Source organism: Pseudophryne corroboree, chromosome 4 (genome assembly GCF_028390025.1).
Source record: "Pseudophryne corroboree isolate aPseCor3 chromosome 4, aPseCor3.hap2, whole genome shotgun sequence".
Classification (NCBI taxonomy): domain Eukaryota; kingdom Metazoa; phylum Chordata; class Amphibia; order Anura; family Myobatrachidae; genus Pseudophryne; species Pseudophryne corroboree.
Window position 1 is genome coordinate 571,624,622 of NC_086447.1, and position 22,515 is coordinate 571,647,136.

Below are 22,515 nucleotides of genomic sequence, written 5' to 3' on the forward strand. Positions count from 1 at the left end.
TGATCACAAAATTTATTTGTAAACAATATTTGCAGCTTTTTCTTCAAGGATTAACACAAAAAGATGCTTGAGACTTCTAACTCATGAGCAAGCCATGTAAAGCTGTCCATGGGAGAAGCAGCTGGTCCTGAGATCTATGCCTGCCGCCTTGAGTGTTTGCTCCTGCGACTTGTTGATCATCATCCAGAGTTTTATATTTTTTTATCTAAACAACAAAATCTAATTCAAGGGGCAATCATCACAGTCCAATATAAATTCACATTAGTCAAACAATAATTATCTTATAGAAAATCCATTGCTACTTAACCTAACACCAAAAGGTTGCAAGTAACATGACCAGTGACTCTATGATATGTATCAACTGCCCACCATGCATAACCATAGAGTGTAGTATTTGTCTTGGTGCGCCATCTACTGGACTGATGTGTAAACTGAAACTTCATGAGATTGGATAACCTGCCGGATTAGTGATTTTTATGCAAAATAGATCTTGAATATCTATATATATGTATCTGTATATATACAACTCTTCACGCTTAGAGTGTGTAATATATGTATCTGTGTGTGTGTATGTATGTATGTATATGTATATATATATATATATATATATATATATAGTCATTTTGGACTCCAGGAGCCTGCACACTCCATGCACAGAATTTCAAGTGTCTACTTTTTCCTTTATTGTTCCTCTCCCTGATGTCACATCGAGATCATACATACCTCTGTTTCTTTCTAGGTCACTAAGCTATACAATAGTGAAAACATGATCCAAATGTATCCAGTAGTTTTTGCGTGATACCAGAAGAATGGGCAAACAGACAAAAATTCTGGAAAAAAAAATTGTCTCCATAGCACATAAACATCAAAGTATATTTCTAAAAAAAATGCTATGTACAGATACAACCTATACAGATTTATTTTATGTGTAGATTAGACTTTGTATTTGAGTCACACAGTTTTATATTGAAATAATAGTTTCCAGTTACATCCAAAACCTTCATAAGCCTATAGAATCAATAACCCCATTAGCTATACATACAGAGCAGCACCTGCCTGGCTCTCAGAGAGCTGCTCAGGATCCAGTTTCCAGCTTTCGTAGTGTTGGTGACTGTCATCACCAACTGTCAGCTACAGTCAGAGGAACTAGCTAGAAATAGAGCCAAGGAAGAGGACAAGAAACTGAGACATGAGAGTACCCTCAAGTGCATAATGTATTGAAATCACTGGAGGATATAGGGAAGACAGGGGAGGAGGACTGGGAGGGGTTTAGGGCAGAGGGAATCAGAATTTATTCCCAGCAAGATATGGGGTAGAGTATGGGACAGCATTGATTCTTGCCAAGATGTTGGGAAAGGATTGGAGTAGCATTTATTACAAAATGAGACAGGGATGAATTTGTTCCAAAACAGATGAACTTCTCCCCCCCCCCCCCCCCCTCCCCTACACATAAACACACACACACACACACATAAATTTGTTAGGGAGTTTGGGAACAAATTCTTCCTTACCAGCAGCGGCTACAAAGGTAAGTTGACAGCCAGCCTTGCACATAATTTGGGCGTTTTTTTGTTCCTAGCATATTATTAACCTCATTAACATTGATTTCCACTCATCTCCAGTCAATTTTGACCACCTCACAGCTCATAATATTGATGTCATCCAGTTTGGGCCAAAGGCTGCAGCTAGCTGGCTAGTTACTAAGCGACAAAGCAGTGGCACAAACACATGGCCGTTTTACAGCATATCTAAAAAACAATGGGTGTAATTCAGAGTTGATCGCAGCAGCAAATTTGTTAGCAGTATGGCAAAACCATGTGCACTGTAGGTGTGGCAGCTATAACATTTGCATAGAGAGTTAGATTTTGGTGGGTTATATTGTTGCTGTGCAAGGTAAATACTTGCTGCTTTATTTTTACACTGTAATTAAGATTTCAGTTTGAACACACCCCACCAAAATCTAACTCTCCCTGCACATGTTATATCTGCCCCCCTGCAGTGCACATGGTTTTGCGCAACAGCCAACAAATTTGCTGCTGCGATCAACTCTGAATTACCCCATTGTCACACAGCAGTGCCAGAAATTAAAAATGGTGCAAGATGAAATTGTCCTTGAGCTCTCCCATACATCCTTATGTTGAATATTGAAAAGGACATTTAAACAGGCCAAGCACTTCCGTGACATGGACTGTCACTTTTGTGGCTGAAGTGCTTGGTTTGTTTGGGCATTTACAAAACAATTTTTTGGAATAACTACCTCTGATCGCTAAAGAGGAGATTGATGATGAGGGTGTTAATAACATTATACTCTTGTAAAATAAATTTCATGAACTAGCCGAAAATGAAGTAACATGGAGGAGGTGCCTAGTAGTCTTACGTCCCTACCTGTACTAACTTTGGCCTCATATGGAGCAGATGCATTCACAAACATTGTCAGGATTTGGGTGAAAATAGTTCCAAACCCAAGAGCAGTGGTAGATCTAGACTTTACTTTTATGGGATCCTTACTCCTCCCCTCTACTCATAGCTCCTCCCACTTAGTTATCCCCCCTCCCATTTTCAATACTGAGGAAGAAATAAAACAGAATATTCATTAACAAGAAATAGATTAATGGTAATAAATTGCACCAAAGTATTTTATCACACACAGCAGTCAGTCACTCAGACACTCACAGCCTCTGCAGTCCACAGACTCTGCACACCAGGGCTGGCCCAGCCTTAATCAGGGCTCAGCAGGGGAGCAGCCGCTGTCTCAGGTCAGGACACACAGGTGGCAGGGCAGTCCCGGACAGTCAGACTCATGAGGGGAGGATGGTCATGAACATCCAGGAACAGCAGAACAGGCTGCAGCATGTAGGTACTCCATGCTGGCACTGGTCGGCCTGCTCCACTGCTATAAAAAATGGCACCCTGACGGAGTTGCTCAGTATCTTGAAATGCCTACTGTGCATGTCAGATTCTCTGTCATCACACAGAGGCATAAGAACACTGAGGAGGAGTGGAAATGGCCAGGGAAGGGGGGGCCAGCTCAGAGAAGACAGTGACACACTGCTCGCCTCCAAGACACCTGCACACATACCTATATAACCATAAATTATCTGCTTATGCAGATAGGTCACTCCCTTGGAGGAGGTAATGAGTTGGGTCTGTGGGTGTTACCAACACCACCTGAGGGTATGTGTGTGGGACCCCAGTGGAGGGAGATTGTGACAGAACACATATAATGCCAGGGAGAGGATGACTCTGACAAGGGAGAGAATAAAAGTTTGCAGAGTACTGCAAATCCAGGGAGAGGGAAATCCCCTCATATTAGGGAAGCGTTAGGTCAGACCCCTTCTCCGGCTGACAGACCCCCAGCTCTCTGCAATAAGGCTGGTTTCTTCTGATCACGGCTTTCTCTGATGTATAATGACTGCTGTATAACAGGACAGCCACCATGTCCGGGTGTCGCACATTAGCCAAACCTTAGCATCTCACCAGGTGAGGTGACCGGGGGAGCATGGGAGAGACGCCTAGGCATCACAATGGCTTTCTTTTTATCATGGGCAAGAACTGCTGCCACTAGTGGATTACTTGTACAACATCATCAACATCCTCAACCGCAGTGTCAGATAGTAGTAGTACACACATATTCCCTTCATCCTGTTCCACTTTCACCCAAGAATCCTAAATTTGAATGAAGTCCTTATCACCCTCTTTACTTGTACTGCTCCCCACATGTGCAGATGGTGCAGAAATAGTGTAAGGTGATGAAAGAGGCTTCTCTATGAGGACAGTGTGAGAAATAGACTCACACATAGCTAACGTGGACACCTCTAGACTCTCCTCAGGGATGTGTGACGGTTCTAAACAAACAGTTTGTTCTACTGACTTAGTGGTTTTCATTTTTTTTTACACCTCTTCTAGGCTCAGAGTAAAACATTCCTGCCTCGTCATGAGAGGCAGAAGAAGATACCTCACTGACAGTTGCAGAACCACTACTCAGAAATAAAGGCCAAGGCCCGGCTACGGTGCCCTTTTATAGAATCCAAATACTGTGCTAATCTGACACTTTGCCTCAATGTGAAATCCGAGCCTGGTGGGAAACCCTGAGCCGCGGAAGTTCGGAGCTGTTCAGATTCCAGGTAATCTAAACCGCTCATCTCTAATTTGAAGTAGGTGGATGTTATACAAGTTTTAAAAAATAGTATCATAATATACACTGCAAGACCTCATGTTTTTTGTGCGTGTCTTGACTCCACTCTCTGTGCATCTGATGTCATACACACATGTGTCATGATGGGTCACATGCACAATACTGCAGGACTGGAGACACAGGCGTGCAGTGGAGCCCACACCCAACAGCTGTCTAATCAGTGACAGCCTGCTGGGAGTATTCAGCCATCCCTGATCTCTGACAATTTTGGTGGAGCTCATGGTCCACCAGAAATGCCCTTTATACAGCCTTCTTGGTGGGTCCCCTGGGACTCACCTTGTCAGTGGGTCCCCTGGGACTCAAAGGTGCCTAAGCAGCCACTTTGGATGACTTGTGGTAAATATGCTACTGCCCAGTACCACTGTACTTAATGTGCTGTGTCTGCTTATTGGGGTAGGTTGCTGACCTCCAGGCTCTAGTGTCGATCACATGTCTGCTGGGAATCTGCAGAGTTAATTAACAGCTGTGGGATGAGTCATTCATGTAACTCTCCTGCCAGGGCTTGCAGCTTATGCTGTGCTGTGTAAGTGAAATTATTTATCAATTAACTCAATTAACTGCCATCGACCGGGACCCCAACCACCACCCCCGATGGTGGTGCTATCTGAGTATATTATAACTCTAGAAGGATTGTGAATGTTATGTCAACAATCATAATGTCGACATTTATCACGTTGACATGAGAATGTTGACATGGTCATAATGTCAACATTGACCATGTTGACATTCATCATGTAGACAGTGATGAAATGTCAACATGTTAGAATCTTGACATATTGTCTCTGGTGGCCCAGTGACTTACCTTCTACTACTTGTGACTGTAGCTGCATCTTCTGGTAGGCATGTGACCGTCTCTTCTGGTTCAGATCTCCGATCCTCCAGCATCCAGTAACTATTTCTCTGTTATCCCTAAACCTTATCCCTAACCCTCCCTCTAGTGCCTAACTGAAGCGCACACGCACACACACACACACACACACACACACACACACACACCCTAATCTCTCCCCACAGCCTTAAGGTGCATACACACTGGGCATTTTTGCCCAGCGTGTATGCACAGCGATGATGTGAACATCTCTGGCAAGAAAATAGCTCAGTGCATACACACTGAGCGATTTTCCTTGTGCCCAGTGATGTTCACACACGGGGAGTGAACCACTTTCCACAGTGGAAGACTGTGGAAAGTGGTTCACTCAGTTGTTCAAACAGCCCGACAGACAGCGGCGGCGCTTATCGCTCAGCCAAACACTCAAAGTAGCTCAGAACGCCAAAAGTGAGCTACTTTGAGCTCAAAATCGGCTAGTGTGTATGGGCCTTTACACTAGCTATAATGTTGACATTATGACAATGTTGACATTTCATCTATCGATAATCTGAGAATGTTGACATAACTGTATACATTGTGGTGTCGAAATTAGTAATGTCGACATTGTTATTATTGACCTTTTGACATCCCCTCTAGAGAGAAGTACAGAAACTATAGAGTTAGAACAAAAAAAATATAAATCTATACATTATGACAACTTGATAAAAAAGGTAGGATTTAAAAACTGTGCAAAATAGGAAAGGCAATAGAAAATGCATTGGTGCAGCAAAGGGCACTCAGATGTGTACAACATTGACAGCAACAGCTCCCAGCACAGGTCACAGTTAGCATCCATATTGTAGATGTTTTTCGGAGTACAGTCCAGGGATAATGAATATGATGAGATTTGTAAGTTACTTTTAAGAGGCTGTAGACATGTAACATTTGTTGGCGTTTATTAATTGACTTGAATGTTATTAAGTATGCCCAATTTTGGTGAATGGGAGCAAAATAAATTTGCTGATGGCAAATTTCTGAAATTTAACCTTATTGCAGAATCAGCAAATCAATTCATAGAGTTCGACCATCAATTATCACAGCAGGAAAATGTTCCATCACATGACCAAAAGCACCCCTATTTTCTTTCATAGTTTAACGGAGGGCAAAATTATTGATTTCAATACATGAACAGACATATATATGAAGGGATGTAGCTGGCAACCTGGCAGATTAGATGCCAGCAGTAATGAATTATCTTCTCTTGTAGTATGACTATACTAGCCAATTTACTAACATGGTGCGCTAAAACAGGAGATGAAAGGCTGTGATATTAGATTTCTACAGTCCACTGATTGCTTGAATCAAGCCATTTAATAAATACCATAGTGTGTGTGTGTGTGTGTGTGTGTGTGTGTGTGTGTGTGTGTGTGTGTGTGTGTGTGTGTGTGTGTGTGTGTGTGTGTGTGTGTTATATTTTTCTTCCACTGCTGACATGGCTATGTGCATTATGACTTATGCAATGCAACTACAATTAACAAAACACTAGTTAATCCAAAGCATGTACAATATGATTTTCAAGGCTAGCTGAATTGTTAATAACTACTGCTCTATTTGTATGTACATTATCACTCATTTCAGACAAAACAGGGAGCAGGAAAACTTACTGTGTTCAGTTTAGACTGTTTAGTATATAGTCCACATTAGACACTATGTATGCAATAAACACAAATATATTGACATAGAAATCAGTGCATCAGGAAAATTAAAGAAAGGGATAAGGATCTATTTTAATACATTTGTGAAGTATTCACTTTAAATCTTCAATAACCCAGCTCCTAAAACAGAGATTCTGACTTAACAATATAACAGTGTTGAATGGGATTTGACTTATTAAAGCATACAGTATGTTAAAGTGTTTTAAACTTATTAACAGTATTATTGCACTCCTCGCTTTATGTATGTACATAGTTACAGAGCAACAATACCATTTTATAAACACAGAACTGTGACAACCATGTTTGTATGCAAACCTCCACACTAAGCTAACCAAATATCTTAAACATATAACGTATGAAATGCTGGCTTCTTTACGTTATTTCTAAATGTTACTGAAGGTAATATTATTATTGCCTTCATGTTTTCCTAGATCTTACTGCTAAAAGTAATTTCCTCCTAACAATAGAAAAGTGCAGCACAGTTGTTGACAAATAACAGAGTGTAAGGACAACTGCTATTATATTAATAAAATGCATACACATTATATAATTTGTTGAAACCTTTTATAGTGCACTACTTAAGTGCAACGTGTGCAGTAAGCTATTAGTAATTTGTGTTACAGTGATCTGGGCAATATACGGTACAGTAAGAAAAGTGGGCTATATCACCATACAGGACTCTCAGCTATGCTATAATACGTTTGGCAGTTTATCTGAGGAAGACAATTCCATTACAATATAACATGGGTAGGCAAGTAATGTAAAGCAATCCACAATGATAGCAGAGATCCACCCAGCACCAAAAGCAGAAATATTTAATAGACTTATGAGTACATGCAAATATCAATGGCTGAACATACATTTGTTTTGTTGTTTTGTTATTAATAACAGTAAATCAGTAAGACAGTAACACCCCAACAGTGTACTTCTGCATTGGTGATGACTACTGATAAGAACTCGGTGAAGATGCAGTGTGAGCTCAGTCTTTTTGTTACTCACCTATCAGCACTGAGAGCGGTGAGTGTGAACACAGATACCCCAACTGAGGTCAGCTGAATTGACGGGATAAGTTTGCAGCACACTTCCCCGAGCATCCACTCCTCAAAGAAGAATCGGAAAGCGTCTACTGGCACACAAGTCACCAGCAGCAACAGGTCCCCAGCGGCCAAACTTGAAATGAAAATATTAGGGACGCTTCTCATCGCACTATTGGTAATGAAGATCTTCACAAGAGTTATGTTGCCCAGAAGTCCCACCATAATGATGACCAAGTACAAGGAAGGGATTACACATCGGATAATAAAAAATGCCATCTCACGATTGTGTGGTATTGACGTTTCTGGTAGTATGCTCGGTGCCACCAGACTCCCATTAGTCTGTATCAAGGTTGTATTGGAGATGTGGCCAGTGATCATCTTTCACAAAGACAGGATAGGAATGAGCCAACTCGAGTCAATGAAGTTCCGTAACTCAGACAGCTGTGGACGCAGATTATTGGGTGTTCTGTTCAACTCTATAGATTTGGATTAAATGTAAAGTTTTAGAACAATCAACAACTGGTTAAAATTCAGTATTCAATTGCATTGCTAAAGTCTCCAACCTCGAGGCTCTTGCGAAGTCTACTTATGCCTGTTGCCCCTGCTAGGATACAACAATTACTTGGAGGTGTCCACGACCACACTTAAAAAGTAGCACAAACTTTTCTTGCAAATGTCCATAAATCTTTGACCAAAATACTATGGTGCGGCTAAAAGAAGCTTAAGCTTATTTGCTGCGGACTTCTTCCCTGCAATGTTCTTATACTGTACATTCTCTCGTTCCTCCAAGAGGGGAGGGGCTGTTTCATTCAGCCAGAGAATACAGAGCAGACTGCTGAGGTTAACACTGACTCTTCAGAGCATCAGAAACACTTAATCACTTCTACCTTCTGTTACATTTTTCCAGCGGCTTTATATTATTCACCAGGGACGAAATGCCCCACTACAAGTGTTGGTATCTGTCTAGACTTAGCATAAAACCTGAGATGAGTCATTTATTTTAGTTTGTGCTATCCACCGAGCTCTTCGCATGTATTGTAGCTAAAGAAGGAGCTGTCCGCCTCTCAGTGCTGAAACTGACCAAGAACGTACTAATATTTCATAGCTTGTGGTAGTCATAGAGCAAACACTTTATAAAACATAACCCAGAATGATCTTAGCAAAACTTACTTTGAAAAAGCATACAGCTCAGACTTTGGAAAACATTTTCTTTAGGAAATACACATAATTGCACGTTACATAATCTTAGCTACTTACATCACTAATGTGTACATACTATATGCTGGCTGTTCTACTGAAGTCAAAGAGCATGCATTGCTGCTGTGAGTTAATCCTGTTAGAGTCTTGCAGTTTTGGTACCATTTGCCTAACATGTATTTAACACATAGCTGATTACAATTATACTTACTGTGCATTTGTTATTGTATATTATCACATTACAATACAGTAATTACAGTGCTCTCAACATATATGTTAAGTGTTTGAATTACACGGAATACCATTCATACAATATGTATAGTTTTCAAGTTAGAATTCTCATTATGGAATACATTACATGAGCTATTTCACCTTCTGTTCAGTCACATAAAGCCATCAAAATAATACATAAACCAGGAGCGACTGTAAATTGCTTTAACACCATTTTCCAATAGATGCATTTATACGTTAACTAATACGAATACAGGCGTCTACCCATATTTGCTTTCCTTCAATAACAAGTATGATGTTATAAGAGCAATTGTATAAATTCAGTACACAACACCATAACTGTTGCATAGAACACCCATGTAAACAATGCACTGTACAATGAAGATCAACAGTATGAAACAGCAGTGACTACCTGCATGAATGTTAATGAGGCCGCACCACATATCTATAAATATAGCAATATATATTATACAAAGATGCATAACACTGTTGAATGTGCAAACATTATTGTGTAAAGTTAAAAATGCAGAGGCATATTATTAGTGGTGCTGTATATACACTTTGTTAACAAATCTCATCCCATAGTAAATGCATTCTCTTCTTTTCAAACTCACACTACGTCATAACGTTGCATTCCATTATTGCAAAATGTTTTTCATCTCATCAGAATTAATAGAATCTTTCAAATGTTAGATGCAAATTATTTAGTGACCCATATTTTAAGCAATAACAGGTACAATTCTAAAGACAATGACATTACAGTAATCCGAGTGACTTTAGTTTGCAATTCAATTTTCTCTAGGATGTGTAATGTGCGTTAGGAATTTTTTTATCAGCAGTAAGTAGATGTCTGGTGCAAATCTGAGTAAAGGAAACAGCTTGGCTGCAATGACTGACTTACACTTACATCCTCCAAACATCTCTGTGCTCTTCATATATTGTAACAGACAGGAGAGATTCTCAACTCTGAATCCACAATGAGCACCTCTTTCATAGCACGTACAGCACGCAAACTTGTAAAGCATACACATATATATTCATACACGCACACAACATTTTCTACACGTATACAAGCTGGATTTATGTTTTAATAATGACCTTCATATCGTAATAAATACTTTCATTGTCAGTTTTATACTCCATTAGCTCTTCCTCATTTTAACATTGCCATGGAAAACGTTAATCACATTTCACCAAAAGTAACAAAAGAAATGAAAACTACAGACAAAAGTGTCATTTAAAGATTTCAGGTTATTCCTAAGCCATCTTCACCACAAAGGAAAATCAAAAATCTTTAAAATTGAAAGTGCCTCAAGAACAGGCTGACAACTTTGATTTCATTTGCATTGGAATTCATTTGTGGTGGTACTTTATAAAGAAAGATACCTAATCTGATGATATTAGCGTTACATAAAAGCTGGAATAACATAAGTGTTTATAGACTGCATTTAAGCGAAACAGCGTCACCTACAGCACAATATTATATCTTACAATTACAGCGAGATGACTGAGCTACTGAACTGTATGTGCTGCATGTTTTTTAGGTGCCATCTAGTGACTGAATGTGATGGTAACGTAGGACATAATTTTACATTTAAAAAACATCTATTACTTAAACAGGTGAAAAATTGAAATAGGTGAAATATTTCTCAAATTAAAGTGCTAATTTTTGTTTTACACTGAAATACAGTAGTTGTTGAAATGAAGAAAAAAAAACACTGATCTTAGGTGTCATATCTTCTTTCAACAGAAGATTATTTCAAACAATGGTATAATAAAATCTGTGAGAGTGTGAGTGGGCGGAGGGGGTCTTTAAAAAAAAGTAATAGAAATACGAGCAGTATTTTGTAGCATTCACAAAACGAGCCATGGAAAATTTATGATATTCAGTTTTTACTTAAAAAGAGTGGACATAGCAAGTATTTCCTCATCAGTAATTTCAATCACAAATAATAAATTTCACCAAAATGTTTTTTTTTGTTGTTCTTTATTTTCCTATGTTCCGCTGAGAGCAGACAACATAGCATTTGTTATAAAGAACACCCAAACATAATTTAATTTGCTTATCTGAAGATATACAGTATTACAGTTTTCTTGTGACAGTCTATTGCAACTTTAAAAATACATTTAAGAAATAATTTCCTGTTTTTCCACTAGCAAACATATTATTATAAAATTGTGTTGCGCAGCATTGCGCCAGATAACACCACGCCTGCTGGACAGAATTCAAAGCGGTTCTGATGTAGGGCAACAACCTCAAATGATCAAGCAAACAATATCATCACTAGTGTGACTTTGTGCATAAAATTAACAGTGCAAAATTCTCAAAGAAAATTAATTTCTGTTACCTACTGGTCCAGTAAGCCAATACTGTACTTTGATTTTGCTGGCCCAAAGTGATGCCACAGCTCGACTTTCTTAAGCAATATTAGCATTTTCTAATTTGGATAAATTATTTAGTTCAGCAAAAAACTACTTTTATTATCCAAAATGTACTTTCTTGTTAAATTATAGATTTTTGCTGGATAGCAGGGAAAGATTTAATTAGTTGTCACTTAGTCCACAAGTCAAATACATTTGTGACAAACTGACCTTTCTTGCTGTTAAAGTATAGATTTTCGCTATTTAGCAGTGACAGATTGAATTTGTTGTCACCTAGGGGTATATTTACTAAGGTCCCGATTTTGACCGAGATGGTGTTTTTTCTTCAAAGTGTCATCTCGGGAATTTACTAAACTAAAATCACGGCAGTGATGAGGGCATTCGTATTATTTTGGAAGTCCTAGGAAAAAAATTACGAATCAATACACCATCGGTCAAATACGCCAGGAATTTGGTAGAAATCGGTCATTTACTAAAAAGTGCAAATCACAAACACTGCCGACAATAGCCAAACACTGCCATGCTAAAATACAAATCGTGAAAAAGTGCTAAAAAAAACCAGACCTGCTTTTTTTTTACCGTGTTCGGATAGGCATGCATGGATCCATGAGATACGTGCATGTTTTTCAGTTGGAAGGGGTGGGAAAGTGTTATTTTTATTTAAAAAAAATGCGTGGGGACCCCCTCCTAAGCCAAACCAGCCTCGGGCTCTTTGAGCCGGCCCTGGTTGAAAAATTATGGGGGAAAAAATGACAGGGGTTCCCCCATATTTAAACAACCAGCACCTGGCTTTGCGCCTGGTCCTGGTTCCAAAAATACGGGGGACAAAAAGCGTAGGGGTCCCCCGTATTTCTGAAACCAGCACCGGGCTCCACTAGCCAGATACATAATGCCACAGCCGGGGGACACTTTTATATAGGTCCCTGCGGCCCTGGCATTACATACCCAACTAGTCATCCCTGGCCGGGGTACTCTGGAGGAGTGGGGACCCCTTCAATCAAGGGGTTCCCCCCTCCAGCCACCCAAGGGCCAGGGGTGAAGCCCGAGGCTGTCCCCCTCATCCAAGGGCTGCGGATGGGGGGCTGATAGCCTTTTTGTCAAAAAATTAATATTGTTTTTAGTAGCAGTACTACAAGTCCCAGCAAGCCTCCCCCACAAGCTGGTACTTGGAGAACCACAAGTACCAGCATGCGGTGGAAAACCGGGCCCGCTGGTACCTGTAGTACTACTACTAAAAAATACCCCAATAAAAACAGAAGACACACACCTTGAAAGTAAAAGTTTAATACATACATCCACACCTCCATATACACATACTTACCTATGTTCACACGAGGGTCGGTCCTCTTCTCCATGTAGAATCCATGGGGTACCTGTTGAAAAAATTATACTCACATAATCCAGTGAGTGTAGATGGCTCCTCTTCTTTTCTATTTGTAATCCTGGTACTTTGCAAAATAAAAAAACGGACACCCGACCACGCACTGAAAGGGGCCCCATGTTTTCACATGGGACCCCTTTCCCCGAATGCCAGGAACCCCCCCTGACTTCTGTCTAAGAGGGTTCCATCAGCCAATCAGGGAGCGCCACATTGTGGCACCCTCCTGATTGGCTGTGTGCTCCTGTAGTGTATGACAGGCAGCACACGGCAGTGTTACAATGTAGCGCCTATGCGCTCCATTGTAACCAATGGTGGGAACTTTGTGGTCAGCGGTGAGGTTACTTTCGGTCAACCGCTGACCACAAAGTTCCCACCATTGGTTACAATGGAGCGCATAGGCGCTACATTGTAACACTGCCGTGTGCCGCCTGTCATACACTACAGGAGCACACAGCCAATCAGGAGGATGCCACAACGTGGCGCTCCCTGATTGGCTGATGGAACCCTCTTAGACAGAAGTCAGGGGGGGTTCCTGGCATTCGGGGAAAGGGGTCCCATGTGAAAACATGGGGCCCCTTTCAGTGCGTGGTCGGGTGTCCGTTTTTTTATTTTGCAAAGTACCAGGATTACAAATAGAAAAGAAGAGGAGCCATCTACACTGGATTATGTGAGTATAATTTTTTCAACAGGTACCCCATGGATTCTACATGGAGAAGAGGACCGACCCTCGTGTGAACATAGGTAAGTATGTGTATATGGAGGTGTGGATGTATGTATTAAACTTTTACTTTCAAGGTGTGTGTCTTCTGTTTTTATTGGGGTATCTTTTTAGTAGTAGTACTACAGGTACCAGCGGGCCCGGTTTTCCACCGCATGCTGGTACTTGTGGTTCTCCAAGTACCAGCTTGTGGGGGAGGCTTGCTGGGACTTGTAGTACTGCTACTAAAAACAATATTAATTTTTTGACAAAAAGGCTATCAGCCCCCCATCCGCAGCCCTTGGATGGGGGGGACAGTCTCGTGCTTCACCCCTGGCCCTTGGGTGGCTGGAGGAGGGGGGACCCCTTGATTGAAGGGGTCCCCACTCCTCCAGGGTACCCCGGCCAGGGGTGACTAGTTGGGTATGTAATGCCAGGGCCGCAGGGACCTATATATAAGTGTCCCCCTGCTGTGGCATTATGTATCTGGCTAGTGGAGCCCGGTGCAGGTTTCAGAAATACGGGGGACCCCTACGCTTTTTGTCCCCCGTATTTTTGGAACCAGGACCAGGTGTAGAGCCTGGTGCTAGTTGTTTAAATATGGGGGAACCCCTGTCACTTTTCCCCCCATATTTTTACAACCAGGACCGGCTCAAAGAGCCCGAGGCTGGTTTTGCTTAGGAGGGGGGACCCCACACATTTTTTTTTTAGATTTTAACAATGATTTTTAATTTAATAAAGGTGCACAATGAAGCCCAGCACGGATCTCTCAGATCTGGCCGAGATTCATTGTGTTAAAGTCGGCAGTGTTTTACAAGTCACTCACGTAAAACACTGCAAAAAAAAAACGAATGACATCGGCATCGGTAAATGCAGAATACGACAGCTTAGTAAATTAGTCGTAATAAATTCAAAAAGTTGCAACTTTACTCTTTCGATGTCATTCGTGATTGAACTTTAACCTCAATCGGGAAAATACAATTTTTAGTAAATATACCCCCTAGTCTTTATCCTTAAGGCCCATACACACCAGCCGATTTTGAGCTCAAAGTAGCTCACTTTTGGCAGTTGGAGCTACTTTGAGCCAGTGTGTATGGCCGAATGAAGAGCGGTGAGTGGAGATGTGTGCTCCCGCATCATCGCTGGCCGTCGCCATCTGTTGGGCTGTTTTACCAGCCGAGTGAACCACTGTCCACAGTCTCCTACTGTGGAAAGTGGTTCACCCCCGTGAACATCGCTGAGCACAGTGAAAATTTGCTCAGTGTGTATGCACTGAGCGTTTTTCCTGCCAACGATGTTCACATGATCGCTGGGCATACACGCAGGGCAAAAAACGCCTAGTGTGCACGCACCTGAGACTTTCAGGTTTAAAATCAACTGGATAATGCCTGAGACTCTTGTTGAAACATCTGTTTTTAAAGGACAAGTGAAAACAGACACTAACACGCACATACAGTTGTCGAAGTCAAATTGCATATTTCGATATTTAGAATATGCTATGGCATTTATTAATGGATGCATCTACGATGCATGCATCGATACGGTAGGGCGCGAATTACCATAATGGCAAGTTACTGTGCGCACTACGGTAGAAGATGCATTTGCTAATAAATATCATAGTGTGACAAAAATAGCAAATAATTCTTACACACACTCAAATGTAGTATCTCCAGGAATACACATCAAATAGTGTCTTAAACATATCAGATTGCTTAAACAGCCATTGTGAACATACACTGTAGTGTCCTTTACTCAGGATTTTTGTTGTTGGGAATGTGTCACAACTGAGGGCCTGAGCTGACGGGAGGCAGCCTCAGTTGTAGGGGCTGAGATGTAACGGAACCTGGGAGGTTGTATCAGACCCCTAGACATGTAAGTAACATGTAGAATAACTGCCCGAAGGCGTGACCACGACAACCAGGATAAAAGTCAATGATGTTTATTATGACAAACTCCGTAACACAGCAGCAGTAAAGGAAACATAAAAGTCAACAGAGGATAAATACAATTCCTGGGTACTACAGGGTGGCAAGGGCCACAGGCACTGGTAGTGTGAGACAGTTCTGATAATCTTCTAGTTGGAAAGTCCTTACCAGGCCTGACTGTAGCAATGGAGAGAACCCAGGATCGTACCAGCTGGTGTTCCAGGAAAGGCTGGGCTGCTGAAGATAAAACGGCTGCTGTGGATACTGGCTGGAACCAGACTGTTGTTGGTACGGAGTGGATACTGGCTGGAACCAGTTAAATAATAAACGAACTTGAGAGCGATGAAATAATAATACCGGTGGAGAGTGGTAAACTGCAGAAAGGACACCGGCCCTTTAAGAGAAGCTGTACACTGCTGGAAGCTGGGCTGGAAGCAGGTGATTGATAATGAAGTTTGGAGTTTGAGAGCGGTGAAATAATAATACCGGTGGAGAGTGGTAAACTGCAGAAAGGACACCGGCCCTTTAAGAGAAGCTGTACACTGCTGGAAGCTGGGCTGGAAGCAGGTGATTGTTGTAACTGGAAACAGGTGAGTCCAGAATGGATCGGAGAGTCAGGCTACACCGCAGATGGAATGCTGGTGCGGGTCTCTATAGCAGAAGTCTGGAGACAGGAGCTGGAACCTGGAAGACAACCACAGGAGAGAGACAAACTGGAACTAGGTTAGACAACCAAAGCACTGACGCCTTCCTTGCTCAGGCACAGCTTACTTATACCTGCAGCAAGGAAGGGGTTGGCTAGGCAATTATGCAAATCAACAATACAGACAGCAGATTGGTGGAAATGATCAGATGACAAAATCCAAGATGGCTGCGCCCATGCAGACACTTGGAGGGAAGTTTGGTTTGTAATCCATGTGAGAATTGAAACAGTAATGGCGGCGCCGGCCACAGGAGACAGGAGACGCCAGACTGACAAGCGCACATTTAACCACGCGGGCACAGCGGAGGCCGCGGCTGATGAAATCACCACTCTGACATTCTGCATGTGGAAACTCAGGAACAGCGGGATCCGGTCCTGGAACGCTGAGCCAGCCTTAGGAGGCATCTGAAGGGTAAGTAATGGCATCCAGATACCCGGATCGTGACAGCACCCCCCCCCCTTTAGGAGTGGCCCCAGGACACTTCTTAGGCTTTAAAGGAAACTTTGCCTGGAAATTTCGGACCAAGGCAGGAGCATGGACGTCTGAGGCATTGGTCCAAGAGCGTTCTTCAGGACCATAGCCCTTCCAGTCAATGAGGTATTGTAACTGACCGTAACGGAAACGTGAGTCCAAAATCTTGGCCACCTCGTACTCGACTCCCCGTTGAGTCTGAACTTTGGGAGCTGGAGGAAGTGCGGAATGAAACCGATTCAGGATCAGCGGTTTCAACAAAGAAACATGAAATGTCCTGGGTATTTTCAAGAAGGATGGTAACTGTAACCTGTAGGCAACAGGATTGATGACTTGTTCAATCTTGAAGGGTCCGATGTAGCGAGGTGCAAATTTCATGCTGGGAACTCTCAACCTCAAATTCTTCGTGGACAGCCACACACGATCACCCACCTTGAGAGCAGGAACCGCTCTACGCTTCCTATCGGCAAACTTCTTATACCTGAATGAGGCTTTAAGCAGGGCTGCGCGGACGTTCCTCCAGTTATTTGAAAACTGACGCAAGGTGACATCCACTGCTGGAACAGAAGTTGCGGGAAGCGGTTGGAATTCTGGGACTTTAGGGTGGAATCCATAATTAATGAAGAATGGTGTAGAAGAAGATGAGGAATGGTATTGATTGTTGTGGCTGAACTCGGCCCAAGGAAGGAGTTGAACCCAGTCATCTTGAGAGGAAGACACATATATACGGAGGAAGGCCTCCAAGTCCTGATTCACCCTCTCGGTTTGACCATTGGTCTGAGGATGGTAAGCCGTGGAAAACTTTAACTTGACTTGGAGGGCTTGACACAAACTTCGCCAAAATTTGGCTACAAATTGTACTCCACGATCCGAGATGATCTCTTCAGGAAGACCGTGAAGTCGGAAGATCTCTTGTATAAACACTTGAGCCAACTTGGAAGCTGACGGAAGACCGGTGAGAGGGATGAAATGTGCCATCTTGGTGAACCGGTCAACTACCACCCAGATGGTATTAAACTTGTTGCAGATAGGTAGATCGGAAACAAAGTCCATCGACAAATGGGTCCAAGGTCGACAGGGAACAGATAATGGAACCAGTTGCCCCGCAGGCGACTGGCGGGAGACTTTGTGTTGGGCACACTTTGGGCAGGAGGCAATAAATTCCATAACGTCCTTCTTCAGAGTTGGCCACCAGTAGGACCTAGAAATAAATTCAAGGGTTTTCTGAATGCCTGTATGTCCAGCAAAACGGGAAGCATGGGCCCAATGCATGAGCTTCTTCCTTAGAACTGGCTTAACGAAACTTTTCCCTGGTGGAGGCGTAGAGTCCATCCCTACCGTGGAGAATGCCAACGGATTAATAATAGGATGCTTGTCTGCAGACTCGGACTCATTTTCTTGCTCCCATGAGCGGGAAAGGGCATCGGCCTTACGATTCTGAGAACCCGGACAGAACTGGAGTTTAAAGTCAAACCTGGAGAAGAAAAGTGCCCATCTGGCCTGACGAGGATTCAGACATTGTGCGCCTTTGAGATATAAAAGATTTTTGTGGTCGGTAAGTATGGTGATTGAGTGGGAAGCTCCCTCCAACAGGTATCTCCACTCCTCCAGAGCGAGCTTGATGGCTAGCAACTCCTGATCGCCAATGGCATAGTTGCGCTCAGCTGGGGAGAACTTCCGGGAGAAGAAACTGCAAGGATGTAGATGTCCATCTTTGGCCCTCTGGGATAACACTGCTCCTACTCCAACGGAGGATGCATCTAACTCTAAGATAAAAGGAGAGTCGGTGTCGGGCTGTTTCAGAACTGGTGCAGAGATGAACCGTTGCTTCAGAAGGTGAAAGGCCTGTGTAGCTTCCTCGGACCACTTGGACGGATTAGCACCTTTCTTGGTTAATGTAGTGATAGGCGCCACAATGGTGGAAAAGTCTCGTATAAATTTTCTATAATAATTGGCGAACCCTAAGAACCTCTGGACCCCTTTGAGGCTTAAGGGTATAGGCCAATTCTGGATTGCTTGGAGTTTCTCAGGATCCATCTCTAGTCCGGAACCGGACACAATGTAACCTAGAAACGGAATGGTTTTAACTTCAAACACACACTTCTCCAATTTACAATAGAGGTGATTGACACGGAGACGGGAAAGAACCTCTTTTACCCAGAAACGATGATCTTCGAGATTATTAGCAAAGATGAGGATGTCGTCTAGATAAACCACGACATGGCGGTACAAGATGTCCCTGAAAATCTCATTCACGAAGTGCTGGAAGACTGCTGGAGCGTTGCTCAATCCGAAGGGCATGACGAGGTACTCATAATGTCCATCACGGGTGTTAAAGGCGGTCTTCCACTCGTCACCCTCACGGATTCGGATGAGATTGTAGGCACCCCTCAAGTCCAGCTTTGTGAAAATGGTTGCACCACTAACTCTATCAAAGAGCTCGGTAATCAGGGGTAAAGGGTATCGGTTCTTGACGGTAATGTCGTTCAGACCTCTGTAGTCGATGCACGGACGCAGACCACCGTCTTTCTTCTTAACGAAGAAGAAGCCTGCGCCGGCTGGAGACGAAGATGGTCGGATGAAACCCTTCGCCAGGTTCTCTTTGATGTACTCTTCCATGGAGTGTGTCTCAGGCAGAGACAACGGATAAGTTCGGCCTCGCGGTGGAACCTTCCCTGGAATGAGGTCGATTGGGCAGTCCCATTCTCTATGAGGAGGAAGGATATCAGCAGAGGCTTTACTGAACACGTCCGTGAAGTCTTGATATGGAGGAGGCGGAACATCAGATGACCTGGGGAAGGAAGAACAAACAGGAAGAACTTTGGCTAAACAAGTCTCAGCACAGGAGGGACCCCATGCCAGTATTTGCGTAGTCGTCCAGTCAATTGATGGGTTGTGGAGACGGAGCCATGGAAGGCCTAAAACCACTGGATGTGTGGCTCTTGGAATCACTAAAAAAGAAATATACTCAGAATGAAGAACTCCCACTCTCAGACGAACTGGAAGAGTCCTTAAGGAAATGACTGCGTCAAAAATCTTGCTGCCATCCACGGCAGTCAAAGAGATGGACGAGGACAGTCTTTCGGTTGGTAGGGACCACCGTTTAACATAAGCTTCGGTTATGAAATTCCCAGCTGCTCCGGAATCAAGGAGGGCAATGACGTTCCTGTAACGTTGAGCAATTTGGAGCGACACTGGGAGGTTACAGTCATGAGGAGATGGAGAGGAGATCATTACTCCTAGCCGGCCCTCTCCTTGGCGAGCTAGGATCTAGAGTTTTCCCGGACGTTCGGGACAGGCATTGATAGTGTGCGACGGAGCTGCACAGTAGAGACAGAGAGACTCAGAGAGACGTCTTCGGCGCTCAGCGGGAGATAGACGGGAACGACTAATTTGCATAGGCTCATCCTTGGATGGAGATGGTTGACGAGGAGGAGGAGCAGAAGATTTAGGAGTAGATGATCTTCCTCGCTCGGTTGCTCTCTCTCTGAAACGTAGATCAACCTTCGTGCAAAGAGAAATTAGCTCATCCAACTTAGAGGGCAAGTCTCTGGTAGCTAACTCATCCTTGATGCGTTCTGATAAGCCATGCCAGAATGCAGCATACAGGGCCTCGTCGTTCCATGCCAGTTCGGATGCCAGGATTTTAAACTGTATAAGATACTGTCCCACAGTACGTGTTCCCTGGCGTAAACGGAGAATCTCAGATGAAGCAGATGTTATCCGGCCTGGCTCGTCGAAGATGCGCCTGAATGTAGCTACAAAGTCAGTATAGGAGGATAGCAGGGGATCAGACTTCTCCCATAAAGGTGATGCCCAGTCAAGGGCTGAGCCACTGAGAAGGGAGATGATATAGGCAATTTTGGTACGGTCACTGAAGAAATTGCCAGGTAGAAGCTCAAAGTGGATTTCACATTGATTGAGAAATCCCCTGCAGAACCTTGGAGATCCATCAAATTTTGCTGGCGTTGGAAGATGAAGATGTGGACTGGAAATGGGTAAGGTGGGTGGGGTTACAGCTGGTGTCACTGTAGTGGACGCACCGGACGTGCCAGGTCCACGGAGGGTCGTTTGAATCCCATCCAGCCGTGTAGAGAAATCCTGGAGACAGCGGATGATGTGGCCCTGTGCAGCCTCCTGATGTTCAAGTCGGGCTGCCAGTTCTTGCATCGGCCTGGTCGCTTGATCCTGGTCTCCGGCTGGATTCATTAGGTCAGTGCTTACTGTCACAACTGAGGGCCTGAGCTGACGGGAGGCAGCCTCAGTTGTAGGGGCTGAGATGTAACGGAACCTGGGAGGTTGTATCAGACCCCTAGACATGTAAATAACATGTAGAATAACTGCCCGAAGGCGTGACCACGACAACCAGGATAAAAGTCAATGATGTTTATTATGACAAACTCCGTAACACAGCAGCAGTAAAGGAAACATAAAAGTCAACAGAGGATAAATACAATTCCTGGGTACTACAGGGTGGCAAGGGCCACAGGCACTGGTAGTGTGAGACAGTTCTGATAATCTTCTAGTTGGAAAGTCCTTACCAGGCCTGACTGTAGCAATGGAGAGAACCCAGGATCGTACCAGCTGGTGTTCCAGGAAAGGCTGGGCTGCTGAAGATAAAACGGCTGCTGTGGATACTGGCTGGAACCAGACTGTTGTTGGTACGGAGTGGATACTGGCTGGAACCAATTAAATAATAAACGAACTTGAGAGCGATGAAATAATAATACCGGTGGAGAGTGGTAAACTGCAGAAAGGACACCGGCCCTTTAAGAGAAGCTGTACACTGCTGGAAGCTGGGCTGGAAGCAGGTGATTGATAATGAAGTTTGGAGTTTGAGAGCGGTGAAATAATAATACCGGTGGAGAGTGGTAAACTGCAGAAAGGACACCGGCCCTTTAAGAGAAGCTGTACACTGCTGGAAGCTGGGCTGGAAGCAGGTGATTGTTGTAACTGGAAACAGGTGAGTCCAGAATGGATCGGAGAGTCAGGCTACACCGCAGATGGAATGCTGGTGCGGGTCTCTATAGCAGAAGTCTGGAGACAGGAGCTGGAACCTGGAAGACAACCACAGGAGAGAGACAAACTGGAACTAGGTTAGACAACCAAAGCACTGACGCCTTCCTTGCTCAGGCACAGCTTACTTATACCTGCAGCAAGGAAGGGGTTGGCTAGGCAATTATGCAAATCAACAATACAGACAGCAGATTGGTGGAAATGATCAGATGACAAAATTCAAGATGGCTGCGCCCATGCAGACACTTGGAGGGAAGTTTGGTTTGTAATCCATGTGAGAATTGAAACAGTAATGGCGGCGCCGGCCACAGGAGACAGGAGACGCCAGACTGACAAGCGCACATTTAACCACGCGGGCACAGCGGAGGCCGCGGCTGATGAAATCACCACTCTGACATTCTGCATGTGGAAACTCAGGAACAGCGGGATCCGGTCCTGGAACGCTGAGCCAGCCTTAGGAGGCATCTGAAGGGTAAGTAATGGCATCCAGATACCCGGATCGTGACAGAATGTAAATCGCGAACAATAGAGAGTCGTGTGTTGAGTCAATAGATACTGGACTGTCATTGTTACACTAGAGGTCAGAACAAACAAGAAGCCAGATACGATACAATAGCAAGGACATGCAGATTCTTGATAGTGTGCTCAACACACATTCATGTACTTCAGCATCCTGTGTATTTATAATCAATAAAATACAGACCAGATATTGATACTTGAATTAAGAGTGATATGTCATATGTATTATGTATTCTG

At 43.4% G+C, this 22,515-nt stretch overlaps 1 protein-coding gene across 1 annotated transcript in view; it reads right to left on the reverse strand.

Moving 5' to 3' along the window:
* NMBR (neuromedin B receptor) overlaps nt 1-8,516 on the reverse strand; it is a 414,971-nt gene extending 406,455 nt beyond the window's left edge. The window contains exon 1 of the mRNA XM_063919732.1: nt 7,718-8,516. Within this exon, the coding sequence (XP_063775802.1) occupies nt 7,718-8,133 (416 nt within the window). The 5' untranslated portion in view covers nt 8,134-8,516. The remainder of the gene's footprint in view (nt 1-7,717) is intronic.
* Between the last annotated feature and the right edge of the window lie 13,999 nt (nt 8,517-22,515).